The sequence below is a fragment of the Ictidomys tridecemlineatus genome, chromosome 9 (assembly GCF_052094955.1).
Source record: "Ictidomys tridecemlineatus isolate mIctTri1 chromosome 9, mIctTri1.hap1, whole genome shotgun sequence".
NCBI classification, from domain to species: domain Eukaryota; kingdom Metazoa; phylum Chordata; class Mammalia; order Rodentia; family Sciuridae; genus Ictidomys; species Ictidomys tridecemlineatus.
In genome coordinates, this window is record NC_135485.1 from 67,679,388 (window position 1) to 67,693,938 (window position 14,551).

The 14,551-nt window shown below is 39.8% G+C and overlaps 1 protein-coding gene across 2 annotated transcripts; it reads right to left on the reverse strand.

Annotated features, from left to right (window-relative positions):
• Nucleotides 1-6,724: 6,724 nt before the first annotated feature.
• Nucleotides 6,725-14,101, reverse strand: C9H4orf36 (chromosome 9 C4orf36 homolog). 2 transcript variants are annotated; one of them, XM_005341937.4, is made up of 4 exons: nt 13,831-14,101; nt 12,270-12,403; nt 9,751-9,902; nt 6,725-9,177 (listed from the first exon to the last, which is right to left on the reverse strand). In XM_005341937.4, the coding sequence occupies exons 2-4, from the start codon at nt 12,332-12,334 to the stop codon at nt 8,957-8,959; spliced, it is 438 nt and encodes a 145-aa protein (XP_005341994.1). In that variant the 5' UTR covers nt 12,335-12,403; nt 13,831-14,101; the 3' UTR covers nt 6,725-8,956. The 2 variants fall into 2 exon arrangements, with proteins under 2 accessions (XP_005341994.1, XP_077877710.1); XM_078021584.1 differs by lacking the exon at nt 13,831-14,101 and having other exon boundaries at nt 12,270-13,777.
• Nucleotides 14,102-14,551: the final 450 nt, after the last annotated feature.

Consider the following 14,551-nt stretch of genomic DNA (forward strand, 5'->3'; position numbering starts at 1 on the left):
AATAAGCCTGATGTGTCAGAAAATAGGCCAACATGGCAACCCAGTAGGCTGCAAGACAAGTGGAGGAAAGATCACAGAGGAAGGCCAGAGTCCGAGAGCCCAGGGCCTCAGAGGCCAGGAGGCAGGTGTTACTCAGGGAGGGAATCTTTCTACAGTGACATGACCTGGTCATTTCTAAGAGATCACTGTAGATAGACTATAGGAATGTCAAAAACAAAAGTAGGAGGTCAGCAAAGCCTACCTCATAATGCAAACAAGAGACGATGGGGCTTGGACCAGGGTGATGGAGGTGCAGCAAGAAACGGATTCAGTTGGGATATATTCAGGCGCAAGAACCTGCAAGAGTCGCTTTTGAACTGAACTGAAGAAAAGGTGAGAGACCCAGAGGAATCACAGGTGGTGCCTAAGTTTGTAGTCTATGTACGTAATGAAATAGAAATTGCACTGTTTAACGGATGGGAAGGAAGATATGGGTTCTTAAGACAGAGCAGTGAAGAAACAAAGGCAGACAACCCCTAAGAAAGCTGGACCCTCAGAGATACTTACTGTGAGCCAAGGGAGGGCCTTTTTCGCCCCTGTGCATTATTGGCTTGAGTCCTGAAACAAGACCTGGCCTGGCCCTGGCCACAGACTTTCTTCCCCTGATGTGAGAAGTCTGCTGTACTCTGCTCCTCCTTTCCTCCCTGGCAGGATGACTGTGAGGACTACCAGATATAAACAGAGCACCCAGAAAAGCTTCTAGCATACAACAAATTCTTACTAATGTTTTTTTATTCTTTCCTCTCGTCTTTCTCTGTTCCCACATAAAATGTTTTTATTAAAAAAAAAACCTTGATAAAGTTAGTTGACTGTAAGTGAAAAAAATTCTTATAAATTCCAGTGATTCATTAGCAAATTTCTGTCCTAAAATATTGTTCCCTAAAAAAAAAAAATTGTAGCAGATAATTCACCTAAAATTTAGGTATCCGTTCATTTTTTCCTAAAGGTCTGCCTCTTCTCTGTTGCCAGCAGGTTTTAGAACATTCACTGTGTCACTTCTTTTTTTGCTGTGCCCTCTCCCTGGATGTCTATCAGAGATATCTGTGGTGTCAGCTTTCATCTCTACACTCTTCTCCTTCCTGAGCAGCCTATCTGGAAGGCCCAAGATTACTGGAGATTTCCACTAAGTGTCTCCCAAGAGCTTCAAACATTGATGTATTTGAAATGAAATATACCTTCAATATGCCCAAGACAATTAATTATTCCTTTCCCATTCTCCAGATTATTATGTAATAATACAATTTGCCCTGTGTCCCAAGCCCACAATTTGAAAGTCATCCTAGCTTCCTCCTTTTCATGCATGTCCTGGTCATTCTGACATCCTATGACTTCTCTTTCTTCCAGGACTCCTGAGTTGCAGCTGTATTATGGAGTCTACCTTTACTTCCTTAAGTCATACATTTTGTCACACCTGAATTGACTGTGAAAGCTTTTAATATGACACGGATATAAAAATAAACAGGAAAAACAGCTTTGAAGAAATACATTAAGTGCAGAGAGAAGAAATCTAGTTTGAATCATCAAATGGATAAAATCAGCAATTCTTGAAAAACCAGGAAAATGGCAAGAATGAAAGAAAAATGAAAAATGTATGATGATTAAGAAGATAAAACAGAGGAAATCCCAAAAATTGGAGCAAAAAGAAAAGGATGGAAAAGAGGAGAGAAAAGATTTTAAAAACTGGACTACTACAGAAGATCTAATCCAAGACTAATAGCACTTCTACAAAGATTAGAGAAAAGTAAAAACATGGAAATATCCACAAAATAGTTCAAAATAATTTCCTAGAACTGTGGGATGTGAGTTTCCAGACCACAAGATCTGAAGAGCACCAATTGCAAGGGATTCTGGTAGACTGGTTAATAAAATCAGTGTTGGGGTTTACTTTGTGCCAGTCACTGTTCCAACTGCTTTACATATCTACTTACTTGTCACAACATTGTTATTCATTTCTTGCAGATATAGAAACTAAACTCTGGAAACATTAAATATCTTGTCCAAGATGATGCAGCCAGAAAGTGACAGAAATGACATCGATTCCAGGTGCCCAGGCTCTACACTCAATCCCATAAATCACTGTGCTCCCCTAGCTGTGAATAGTCCTACACCAAGATTCCTGTCAGTACACTGGGAGCTAAGAGAAGCCGCCTTCCACTCCCAGAGAGAAAAAGCAGGTCTCAAGGAAAATGCTAGGTAACAATAATAAACAGAAGGAAAATAAGGAGGAGAAAAGGTGGAGGAGGAGTGACAAGAGAGAAGGAGGAACAAAGACTTTGCAGTTTTAAAGGAACATTAAACCTAGAATTCGATACCTATCAAGCTAACAGTAACATCTGAGATTAAAATAAAGACATTAGACCATAATACCTCAAAATTTTTCCCTTTTTCAAACCATTTCTCAGGTAACTACTGGAGAATATGCTCCAGTAAAATAAAGGAGTAAATCAAGATGATCAGACACATAAGAAACAGGGATATCTACACAAAAGAATGTGAAGTAAATCCCCAGGCTGATGATATAGAATTATAGAATGAGAGCTTACTCTTTAGTAGGGAAATTGGCCAGGTTAGTTAGAGCAAGACAAGACTTCTTAGGGACTTCTTAAGAAAATGAAATTAGAGAATATACCATAATATTTTGAGAAAATTGACAACAGGCAAGGATCTTGGGGTTTAAATAATGTATTTATTTAATGACAAATACACTAAAAATTAAGGAATTACTAAATTCCATTAATAAATCTTACCCCCCAAAAGTGGAAATTTAATCTTAATTTAAATATAATTCAAATGTGAAATATTGATATAATGGTGTGATCTGAATGTTTGTGTGCCAAAATTCATACATTGAAATCCTAACCACTGAGGTAATGACATTAAGAGGTGGGGCCATTTAGTAGATAATTAGGTCATGAATAGGATTAGTGTATTTATAAAAGATACCCTAAGAGCTACCTAGTACCTTCCACCATTATGAGAAGTACTGTCTGTGGGTCAGATAATGGGCCCTCACTAGATACCAAGATAATATCTTTGCTCTCAGACTTCTCCACTTCCAGAACTGTGAGAAATAAATTTCTGTTGTTTATAACCTACCCAGTTTATATTGTGTTTCAGCAACTCAAATGGAGTAAGACACATAATCATAAAAATGTTAACATTCTATACTGATCTAAGTAAAATTAAAATCCAATCTAACTATATTTAGAGACGAAAGTTTTTTTATGCATGTGTGATGAAATTGGGTAAAGAAGAGAAAAAATACACTCTCTTCAACACTGGTAAATCAATAGATTAAAAAAGAAAAGTCAATAAGTAGCAATAACAATTTGTTATTCAGAGACATGGAGGTAAATAACAAAATAAGTGGAAGAAACAAAAGTAACTGTCTCTATAAACATGAAAATGAAAGTAGAGATGGGCCCCATGGTACACACCTATAATCCCAGCAGGGAAGGGGAAGGGGAAGGGGAAGGGGAAGGGGAAGGGGAAGGGGAAGGGGAAGGGAAAGGGGAAGGGGAAGGGGAGGGGAGAAGGGAAAGGGAAAGGGAAAGGGAAAGGGGAGGGGAGAAGGGAAAGGGAAAGGGAAAGGGGAGGGGAGAAGGGAAAGTAGGGATGGGGTATAAGGAATTATTGTTTTTAAAAGTAAATCTTTATTTGACCCTTTAAAACACATTTATTTTTTAGGTAAAAAAAAATTGATTTCCATTGCAAAAATTTCCATGAAATTTTTCTCAAGGTAACAAACACAACTAATGGAGGAAACAGGGTATCTAAAACCCAAATCTATTAACTAAAAGCCTAAGGGTTTCTATTACCATCTTACTTAAATCTGAGTTTTAAGAAATTAGATCTAATTTTAAAAGGTCATTGTGTAGTAGATTTATGGACTTTATATTAGGAAATCTACATAATTTCAAATAAACGGTTGGCTATATTATTCCTGGGACTTGATGGATCAGTGGTGCTGACACTAAAAGGGAAGAGGCTGCTCAGTGGACCATGAACTACAAAAATAAGCACATAGCATTAATCTCTTCAGGATCCAAAACACATATTGATACAGCTGGATAGCATTAAAGTTTTCAAGAAAACAATAGATTGGTTTTGATTTCCAAAGGGATAGAAACACACTGAATTTTTACTAAAGACTGATCTTTGGCTGAGTAATCATAAAATGATCCTTTTCCAGACTTAACAACCCAGCTATCATATTTGTGATAATAATCTAAAGTAGAGGGAAAACACAGTCAAAAAACAAGTTAGGGGACAGATGTGTGAAAGAACAGAAAAAGCAGGAGAACAGGGTTACAAAGCGAAAGTCCCAGCTCCCTCAACTTTCTGCCAAAAGACGGGGGAGTATTTCTGGTTGGCAGATAAATATCTTACACAAAGCACATTTGAATTTCATGAGGCAAACATGGACTAGGAATGTGGAAATTCCACCTTCTCAAAGTCATGCAGCCAAGGCTACGTACAAAGCCTGAGTTCCTGACAACAGTTTCCATGGCTGAGTATCACTAAATCAAATGAGTTAATCACAGGAAAATGCCTGAGAGCAAGTGGTCTTCCTTTGAGCCACTACTACGTCATAGGTGGAAGAAAGTATCGAGATAATTCAAGTAATAGCTTCTAAATATTTAAAAGAAGGAACCACCAGATATAACCTCTTAATCTGAGGTCACACTAAAGGCTCCTATAGATTATGCCTCCCTAGGTATGCTTTGATTGGTCTGTATCTTTATAGATTTGGAAATATTTATAAAATCTGCATTTTAATCATTATAAATGAACTGATGTGTCTATAATTTATATCAAAATAATCCAGTGGTGAATAAATAAAAATGAAGAGAACCTGCTTAAACAAACAATGGTGAGGTGCAATGTACACACCAATAATTCCAGTAACTCAAGAGACTGAGGCAGGAGGATTGTAAATTTGAGACCAGCCTCAAAAACTTAGTGAGACCCTTGGCAACTTAATGAGACTGTCTCAAAAAAGACTGGGTATGTAGCTCAGTAATAAATAGCCCCTGGGTTCAACCTCTAATACCAAAAAGAAAAAAAAGTAATAGCCAAAAAACTTTACCATAATTGAGGAAGACAATGGACATACAAACTGAAGAATCTTAATAAAGCTAGGCATGGTGGTAACACACCTGTAATCTTAGCGGCTCTAGAGGCTAAGGCAAGAAGATAACAAGTTCAAAGCCAACCTCAGCAACTTAGCAAGGCCCTGAACAATTTAGTGAGACCCTGTTTCTAAATAAAAAAAACTTAGAAGGGCTGGAGTGGAGCAAAGTAGCACACGCCTGTAATTCCCATAGCTCAGGATCCTGGCTGAGGCAGGAGGATTTCAAGTTCAAAGCCAGCCTCAGCAAAAGTGAGGTGCTAAGCAACTCAGTGAGACTCTGTCTCTAAATAAAATTCAAAATAGGGCTGGGAATGTGGCTCAGTGTTTGAGTGCCCTTGATTACCCTTCCGAATAAAAAACTTTCCCAGATAAACAAAAGCTGAGTGATTTCATTACCAGTAGACCTTCCCTACAAGAAATGCTAAAGAGAGTTCTTTAAGTTGAAACAAAAGAACACTAGTCAGTAACACAAAATCATACAAAAATATAAAGCTCTATAGAAGAGGTAAAAATACAGACAAAATATGGGATTCCATAGTATTGTAATGTTGGTATATAAATCACTTTTTTTTCCCATAGAGACAGTGTCTTACTACCTTGCCCAGCTGGTCTCAAACTCTTGGGCTCAGGTGATCCTCCTGCCTCAGCTTCTGAGAAGCTGGGACTAGTGGTATGCACCACTGTATACAGCCTTGTAAACTGAATTCGAACACTGTATAGAATCTAAAATAACAAAAGCAAAAAAATGTAAATTGCTGAGTGTAGTGGCACATACCTATAATCCTAGCAACTCTGGAGGCTGAGACAGGAGGATTGCAAGTTTAACTTAGCAACTTAGTTAAGCCCTAACTATGATACCCTGTCTCAAAAAATAAAAAGGGCTATAGAGATGTAGCTCAGTGACAAAATGCCCCTTGGTTCAATCCCCAGTACCCCCCTCCACAAAAAAAACTATAAATTTATATAAATGGATATAAAAAGATGTAATTTGGGACATCAATGACAAAATGGGGAAAGGAAGAGATGTAAAGGAGTTTGTGTATGCCATTGAAGTTAAGTTACTATCAGTTTTACTTAGATTATAATAACAAAGATGTTTCCTGTAAAAATTGTGTATGGGTTAAATTCCATCTTAAACTGCTTGAGTCCCAAAGGCAATCACATCATGACCATCATCCAGTAAAAAGTATCCCACTACTAAAAGCAAGGATATAACTAAAAAGTACTTTCTATTATGGAACTCTTGACCATATTTAGAAAATTTCCATCAATACATGTATATTGAGCTCTGGGGATGTGGTTTGGAAATAGAGTGCTTGCCTAACACGCATAAGGCCCTGAGCTTGATCACCAGCAGCGCGCGCGCGCGCGCACACACACACACACACACACACACACACACACACACACACGGTATATACTTATATACTCGGTATATAAGTATATACCGAGTGCCTGCGTGAGTTAGGCATTGGACTAGGCACTGGAGTACTGACAAGTAAAATAGCATTGTTGCTCTTATATCATTTCAAGAGAAGAGACACACATGAATGCATTTTTACTCAAATTTATTTTACAGTGTAATTTTTAATTTCAATACGGGCAATTTTTTTTTAAGAGAGAATGTTAATTTTCCGCAGACACAACATCTTTGTACATGGTGCTGAGGATGGATCTCGGGCCGCACGCATGCCAGGCGAGCGCGCTACCGCTTGAGCCACATCCCCAGCCCCTCAATATGGGCAATTTTAAGAGGTCCAAAACATCTGTTCAAAAACATGACTAGAAAAATCTTAATAGTTATAAACAAGCACTTTTCTCTTAAGAAAATGATGAAGAACTAAAGCTTTCTCAAATCCCAGCTTTCTCAAGGACTACTGACATCTTTCACTCTGGAAAATTTATTGCAAACAGATACGTGTTTCATTCATTTTTCAAAGCATCACTGAAGAAGGATGGAAGCCTACGACTTGTATTGCCAGTATGAGACAAGGTGTGAGATGTTGACGGTTCCCTGATGGCTACTGAGACAGACCATAAACTGACACAGTGGGGACATCAGGATAGAACATTTTTTCCATACACAAAATTCCCATGCTACCCCTTTTTTTTTTTTTTTTTTTTTTGAGGCTGGGTGTTGCTTGCTATGTTTCCCAGGCTGCCCTGGGGATCCTCTCCTGCTTCAACCTCTCAAGTAGCTAGGAAAACAGGTCTGCACCATGCCTGGTGTCCATACTACTTTTAAAAGAAAGATATAAGTGAAAAGTTGATAATCAGGGATTATTGTTTTTAAACAGATATGATCAGGAATTTCCATAGGTATCGGAGCCATGTATTAAACTACAAAAATCAAGTCAGATGGTCTGAGAACATAAACACTGACAAGAACAAAAGTAAATCTTTGAAAATTTAAGATTTCTCCTCTGCAAAAGGTCAACAGAGTTAGACAGATATTATACATGTTTGATACCTCAATTAAAGTGCTGCAGGATAGTGATTCTGACAGTTATAGTAATTTTCATGGTGCTCCAGGAAGTTTTTATTTAATCAGTACAACAACCTTATGAATTAGGTGCCATTATTACTCCTACTTTACACATAAGAATAAAAATTTCAGAGACAAAGTCAATTATCCCAAGTCACACCACTATAAGCAGCTGAGATGGGATTTGAAGACAAACAGGCAGGTCTACAGTCTGTACTCCTCATGTACTCACTAATTTGTCCCTGCTGACCTCAAACTCGAGGTCCTTCGCCTCCGCCTCCCTGGAGTAGGTAGGATTACAGGCATATGACACTGCACCCAGCTCATCTGTACTTTCTTTCTTTCTTTTTTTTTTTTTTGGTTCTGGGGATTGAACCCAAGGACACTCAACCACTGAGCCACATCCCCAATCCTTTTTATATTTTATTTAGAGACAGAGTCTCACTAAGTTGCTGAGGCTGGTTTTGAACTCTTGATCCTCCTGCCTCAGCCTCCTGAGCTGGTGGGATTATATGCATGTGTCACAGCACCTAGCCCATCTATACTTTTAAATTCTATGTCATAGTGCCTTTCATAAATAGGATGAGATATAAGAAGTTCCTAAAATGCCTACTGAATCACCTGAAAGTATATGCTTACATCACATTAATGTCAAGTATGTTTTATTCGATTCAAAGAAAAACTGGGTCATCCATATCTAGTACTTTCCAGTCAAGTCCCCATTCCCCAACCACTCTGCAATATGAGTTTTTCTCACAACTTCTTTGTACTTTCATGTCACTTTCACATATGCCTGTGTGTTCCACATGCTCTGGGTCATTCCAGAGAGAAAGAATGAAATTGAGCAAAAAGAAAAAGACATTTTTAGGAAGACAAAAACAAAGTAAGTTCCACTTGCTATTATAAACACCAGAATATAGAATATTAAATGATGATTCGCTGAAGAGTTACGAAAATGAAGTCTACCATTTTTCTTAACCAAACAAAAATTTCCAGTTTATGCTTTTTAAGAGAATTTCTCTCACCTTCTTTTTGGCTCCTCCTTAGGATCTCAAAGATGCCAATTCAAAATGTTTCTTCAAAATAATACCGCTGACAATGAGTTTACTCATTCCTTAGTGCAATTTTACAAAAATCAAAACAAATAGCCCAAATGATTTAGCCCCAGATGCATTTTCATGTACTTACGGTGCTCTTGTTGGTGATACCATAGAAAAAGAATATAGCAGGGAACCAGATGATCGGCCAGAGCTGTCTACTAACTCACGCGGAAGTGCACTGGCTCGTCCAGTGGGCGTTCATGCATCTGCATCTTTACACAGTGAGAATTCTTCATCCCCTTTGGGTTCAGGAAATAGAGTGAAGACTCGATTATGAGATGACTGCCACTTGGGTGGAAGAGGTCTTCTCAAATCAAATGTCTTTTCCTTGAGGGAAAACCCAACTTCTTTAGATACATTTTCTTGGCATTTAAGTGCAGTTAGGCGCTTCATTTCATACTCCCTTTCAAGTTTGAGGGCTAAAAGAAGAAAATACATGAGACAATCTGACTGGCATTTTTCAACAGGCATAATTTAGTCAAAACAATATCATAAAGTTATGTTGATAGATTCTCATTGTTGAATAATTAGAAATATGGCAAGGATAAATGCTCTCTCTGATAAGTGGATACTGATCCATAATAGTGGGGGTGCATAAGAAAAATGGAGAAATTTTGATTGGGCAAAGGGGCAGGGGGACAGAAAAGATGGTGGAATGAGGTGGACATCATTACCCTAGGAACGTGTATGACTGCACATATGATGTGAAGCTACATTGTGTACAACCAGAGAAATGAAAAGTTGTGCTGCAATTGTGTACGATAAATAAAAATGCATTCTTCCATCACATATATCTAATTAGAATTAATTAATTAATTAAAAAAAGAAATATGGCAAGGATACAAAGATGGGAAGTACGGAAAAAAAGGAGCTATGGTGGAGGCATAAGGAAAATAGGAGGTCTGGGTATGCATACACATATTTAAACATTTCTCTGATAATAAGCAACTGATACAATTATAATTTACTAAAGCAAATCTTAAGAAACTTACCTTCTGCTGAAGGGAGTAGACCTTTCTTGGTTTTGCATTTTTTTAGTTGTATAGGACGACCCAGTGTAATTTCTTCCAAGAAAGGTAATCTGAGGTCAGCTAAATTCTGGTACCAAGTCCTTGTAAGCACTGCAAGATCCCAAGGTTCCTGTCTGGGGCAAAAATTAAGTAATTCATTTAAGAAACACTTAAAGAACACATACTTTATGGAGTACAGAAGACATCTTGGTAGCTCCCCAGTTCTATGTGCCACATTTGGATTTCCATGGGGGTATAGAGGATTTTCCAGCCTGGAAAAGAAGCCTTATGTTGAAAAATGACCAGAAATTACAATTTCAGGAATTTTGTTTACAGTGCACCATCCCTGGAGTCAATCCAATCTCTCAATATAAGTGAATGTAGATAAGAACTGTGAGCTCCAAAGTCTTCAATGCCTAATTAAAATATTGCCAGATTAGGGAAGTAAAGAAGAGCATGGTCATGCATTGAGTAAGGAATATGGCATACTCTAAGGTTTTAGGTGTGTAATCTGGGGAAGAATGAAACTTCAAACTACAACATTAAAAATAATCACTATGAGCTGGGCATGGTGGTGCATGTCTGTAATCCCAGCAACTCAAGAGGTTGAGGCTTAAGAATCTCAAGTTCAAGGCCACTTCAGCAACTTTAGTGGGACCCATCTCAAAATAAAATATAAAAAAGGACTGGGGATGTAGTTCAGTGATAAAGTACCCCAAGGTTCAATCCCCAGTACAAAAAAATAATAATGCATGAACCCTAAATAAATTATTTTATCTAGCTTAATACTGAAGTTAAAAAAAAAATGTTACATGCTTCTCACTGCAGTCTAAGTGGGTTCCACCTCACATGCATGGAGAAATAGAAAGACTTGCTTGGAGCTGAGTAGTGGAAGCCACAGTGTTACACACCTGTTTTAGTGAGTTTTGGAACCTCTCTGACCAAAATACCTGACAAGAATAATTTTAGGGGAGGAAAAGTTTATTTGGGGCTCACAGTTTCAGAGGTCTCAGTCCATAAACAGCCACTCCATTGCTCTGGGCCTAAGATGAGGCAGAACATCAGGAAAGAAAGATGTGGAGAAGAAGAACAGCTCAGAAGAGGGGACCAGGAAACGGAGAGATTGCTCTGCTCACCAGAGACCAAATATCTAGCCCAAAGTCAGCCCCAAACCCAACTCCTCTGGCCATAGCCTACCTGTCTAGTAGGTAGTTACCACCCAGTTAATCCATTCAAATGGGTGTAAGGCTCTCAAAACCCAATTAATTCATCTCTAAACTTCCTTGCTTTGTTTTATACATGAGCTCTTGGGGGACACCTCATATCTTAAAACCATAGTACCACCTAACTCAGCAAAATGTAATTTTAAGTTTTCTCTAATTTTCCTACTGCTCTGGTTTTATAACCCTTTAGGAAATCCCATTTACTTCTTACGATATTAACAAGAAAAATTCACTTGACTCTAATAATAAATATGTCATAAGCTGTGGCACAGGGGATAACTAAACATATCCAAATAATATTTAATAGAATAGGCAGCACTATAACACCAGAGTAAAATACTGTTAGTTAGCAGCACGTGTTCATTATATGTTCTCTATATTCCAGGCAACCTGCAAGTTCTTGACATGCATTACTTCATTCATAATCCATACCACATAGATAGGCATTTTACAGATGTGGAGTCAAGGCCAAGGCCCAGAGAAGATTTTCAAAGGGAGTCAGAACCCAAGTCCTCTTTTTTTTTTTTTTTTTTTTTCAGTACTGCAATGCTAGGGATTAAACCCAGGGCTTCATGCATACTAGGTAAGTTATCTACTACTGAGATACTAAGTTACATTCCCATCCACACCCCATTTTCTTTTTCTTTTCTTTCTTTTTTTGTTTGTTTGCTTATTTATTTTGTTTTGTTTTGTTTTGTTTTGTGAAAGGGTCTCTTTATTCACCCAGATCGCTGTTGAACTTTCAATTCTCCTGCCTCAGCCTACCCAGTTGCAGGAATTACAGCTCCCAGGTCTTTTGCTCCACCATACCCAGATTCTAGGTCTTGTTTTGCAAAGTAGTAGGTTCTTTCAGTTCCTGCAAAGCATAAAGACGCTGAACTGACACTTTATGCCAACACTTTGTGCTCTAAGGTAACATCTGGCACCAGGATGTTTTTAAGTAAATTTGAACTCTCTAAAAATATTCCAAATATTCTCTTTTTGGAATAAGAAGCCTCAGATCACTAGCCTGGTACTGCGATCTCAAAGATCAATAATTTGATCAAACTTCTTGAAACCTACATTTTTTCATTTGTGTTACTTTGGTGTAAAGAGCAAGTAAGATCATTTATATATTCTTATAAAAGCAATTGCTTTTAAAAAACAAAATTAGCACCATACACTGGATAATACCTCCTATAGTCCAGTATCACATGAGGAATACAGGGGTATCCAGTATCTTTATTTTAATAAAGACTCCCCACCCCAATGGCTGCTTACTGTGATTAAAATACTTACACTTTATAACAACTGCACTGCAAAATGGTCTTCACTGTGTTCTTTCTTGGTAAGCCATAAGCCATGATGGTTCACAGTCCAATTTCCTTACATAGGTGCCTGATGTAATGTCACAGGTGTTCTGTTCACCTTGCCTGAAGATTGCAACATACATAATTAATGGCTTTCACTTGAATTTTTTTCCTCTGTGTTGGGGATGGAACTCAGGGTCTTCTGCATGCTAAGCAAGAGCTCTATCACTATGCTACTCCTCAGCTCTCACTTGAATATTTTTATAGAAAACTAATAAAGATTTAGAGAAAGTATTTCTAAATTCAGAAGGGCCTTTTAAAAAAACAGTTCATTGAACCTAAACCTGGACTGTAAAACTTTTATTCTATTATTTCATTTTATCAATTCTTTTTTTTTTTTTTTTTTTTTTTTTTTGGTATTGGAGCTTGAACTCAGGGGACCAGGGGATCTTAACCATTAAGCAACATGCCCAGCCCTTTTATTTATTGGGGAGATGGGGGGCAGGTACCAGGGATTGAACTCAGGGGCACTCGACTACTGAGCCACATCCCTACCCCTATTGTGTATTTTATTTAGAGAAAGGGTCTCACTGAGTTGCTTAGCACCCCGCTGTTGTTGAGGCTGGCTTTGAACTCGAAATCCTCATAGTCGCTGTCCCAGCCTTTTTATTTCTTATTTTGCCACGGGGTCTAGCTAACTTGCTTGGGGCCTCACTAAATTGTAGAGGCTGGTATCAGCCTCCGGAATTGGTGGGATTACAGGCGTTAGGCGCCACCGAGGCAGGCTCTTGCCTCCACTTTAGGGGAAAATACCAGGCAAGATTTGCCCTCCTGAATGGAGGTTTCTTTAACTGCATCAGTGTTTGTTATGGCATTTTGTCATTGCATACCAAAACAAAGCATCACACAATGTGTGTGCTTATAGCAGTACTAAACCATAAATAGCTCTCCTGGCACAGAAACTTATTGCCATCAGCCCGAGACCTTCAAACTAATCAAAAAAATCAGAATTTAAACCAGGTGATGGAAAGTCTATAATTGAAAACGAGCTATAATTGAAAACCAGGCCAAGGCTGGAGATTCCAGACCACCCTGGACAATTCAGAGACCCTATCTCAAGATTAAAACATCAAAGGGGCTGGGAGGTAGCTCAGTTGTACAGCCATTGCTCCGCATGCTCTGTCAATCCCCAGCACCGCAACCGAACAAAAGTCTGAAATTAAAATGTGGCCAACTCTGAGCATCATTGCTGGGTCCCGCCCTTGCACACGGATTCTGGCAAGTCTCCTTCCCTTCCCTGGACTTGCAGTTCCTGGTAGGAACCGGTTCCCGGGAGAGGTGGAGGCCCCTGCAGCCGCGGGGCAGGAACCTGGAGGCGAGAGACTGGCTGGACCTCGCATCTTCCCACGCCCGAGCTCCACCCTTCCTCCGCCTCCCCGCAAAAGCTCCGCGGGCGCGGCAAGGCGGTGGGGCGCGGGGCGGGGGCGCGGGGCGGGTCCACGGCACCTCGGGGCCCGATCCCCGCGAGCGGGATTCGGCGGCCTCGTTACCCGGGCTCGAGGGTCTCCGCGGTCGCGCTCCCCCGCGGACCGAGGCCGAGCGCGCGCGGGCTAGGCGCACATGGCCGCGCAAAACGCCGCGGGCCCGCGCCGCGGGCACACGACTCCTTTCCTGATCGCCGGCTCCAGCTGCGGATGGCTACCGGGGCCGAGGCAGGGCGACCCTGCGTCACGCGGAAACCTCAATAAAGGGCTTTATGGTGCCCGCCCCGCCCCCGGGGTTGGCTCTGGCGGGGCCCTCGGGTTACCGCGCCGAAATGGGGCTCAGGCTCCACCGAACAAAACCGAGCTGGATCTTTCCTTGAAAACGACACTTTCCAACGTCAGTAGGTGTACCCAACTGATTTGGTGTTGGGGCTTACATTGCGGGCACCAGTGAGGGGGAAATTTGTACCTAGTTCAGACATGTTCACTGTGGGCAATCGTCACCTTGATGATAATAGTTCACACGCTCTAGTGGATAAAGGTAGTTTTATGCGCTAGAACTCCGAGGTTTACGTGGGATCTTTCATGTTCCTGTTAAATAAAAGTCGACAGGATCAGTAAAGTCATTAAAAATTAGTCATTAGTTGGTATGAGTCCATATTTTAATACATCAGATCGTCAGCAAATAAGGTCACGTGAAAATAGCTTACACTGTCATTCTGCATGAGGGTTTTGGAGGGAGAGCTGGGTTGGAATTCGAGCTCTGCCGGTTGCTAACTTTAAGATT

What these genes read in the sequence shown, in the direction of transcription:
- C9H4orf36 (XM_005341937.4), bottom strand. Translation starts at nt 12,334, where the DNA reads ATGGCTTATGGCTTACCAAGAAAGAACACAGTGAAGACCATTTTGCAG. An exon ending in CAGTGCAGTTGTTATAAAGT is followed by an intron (nt 9,903 to 12,269) that starts GTAAGTATTTTA and finishes TTTTTGCCCCAG; the next exon opens with ACAGGAACCTTGGGATCTTG. An exon ending in TCTACTCCCTTCAGCAGAAG is followed by an intron (nt 9,178 to 9,750) that starts GTAAGTTTCTTA and finishes TTCTTCTTTTAG; the next exon opens with CCCTCAAACTTGAAAGGGAG.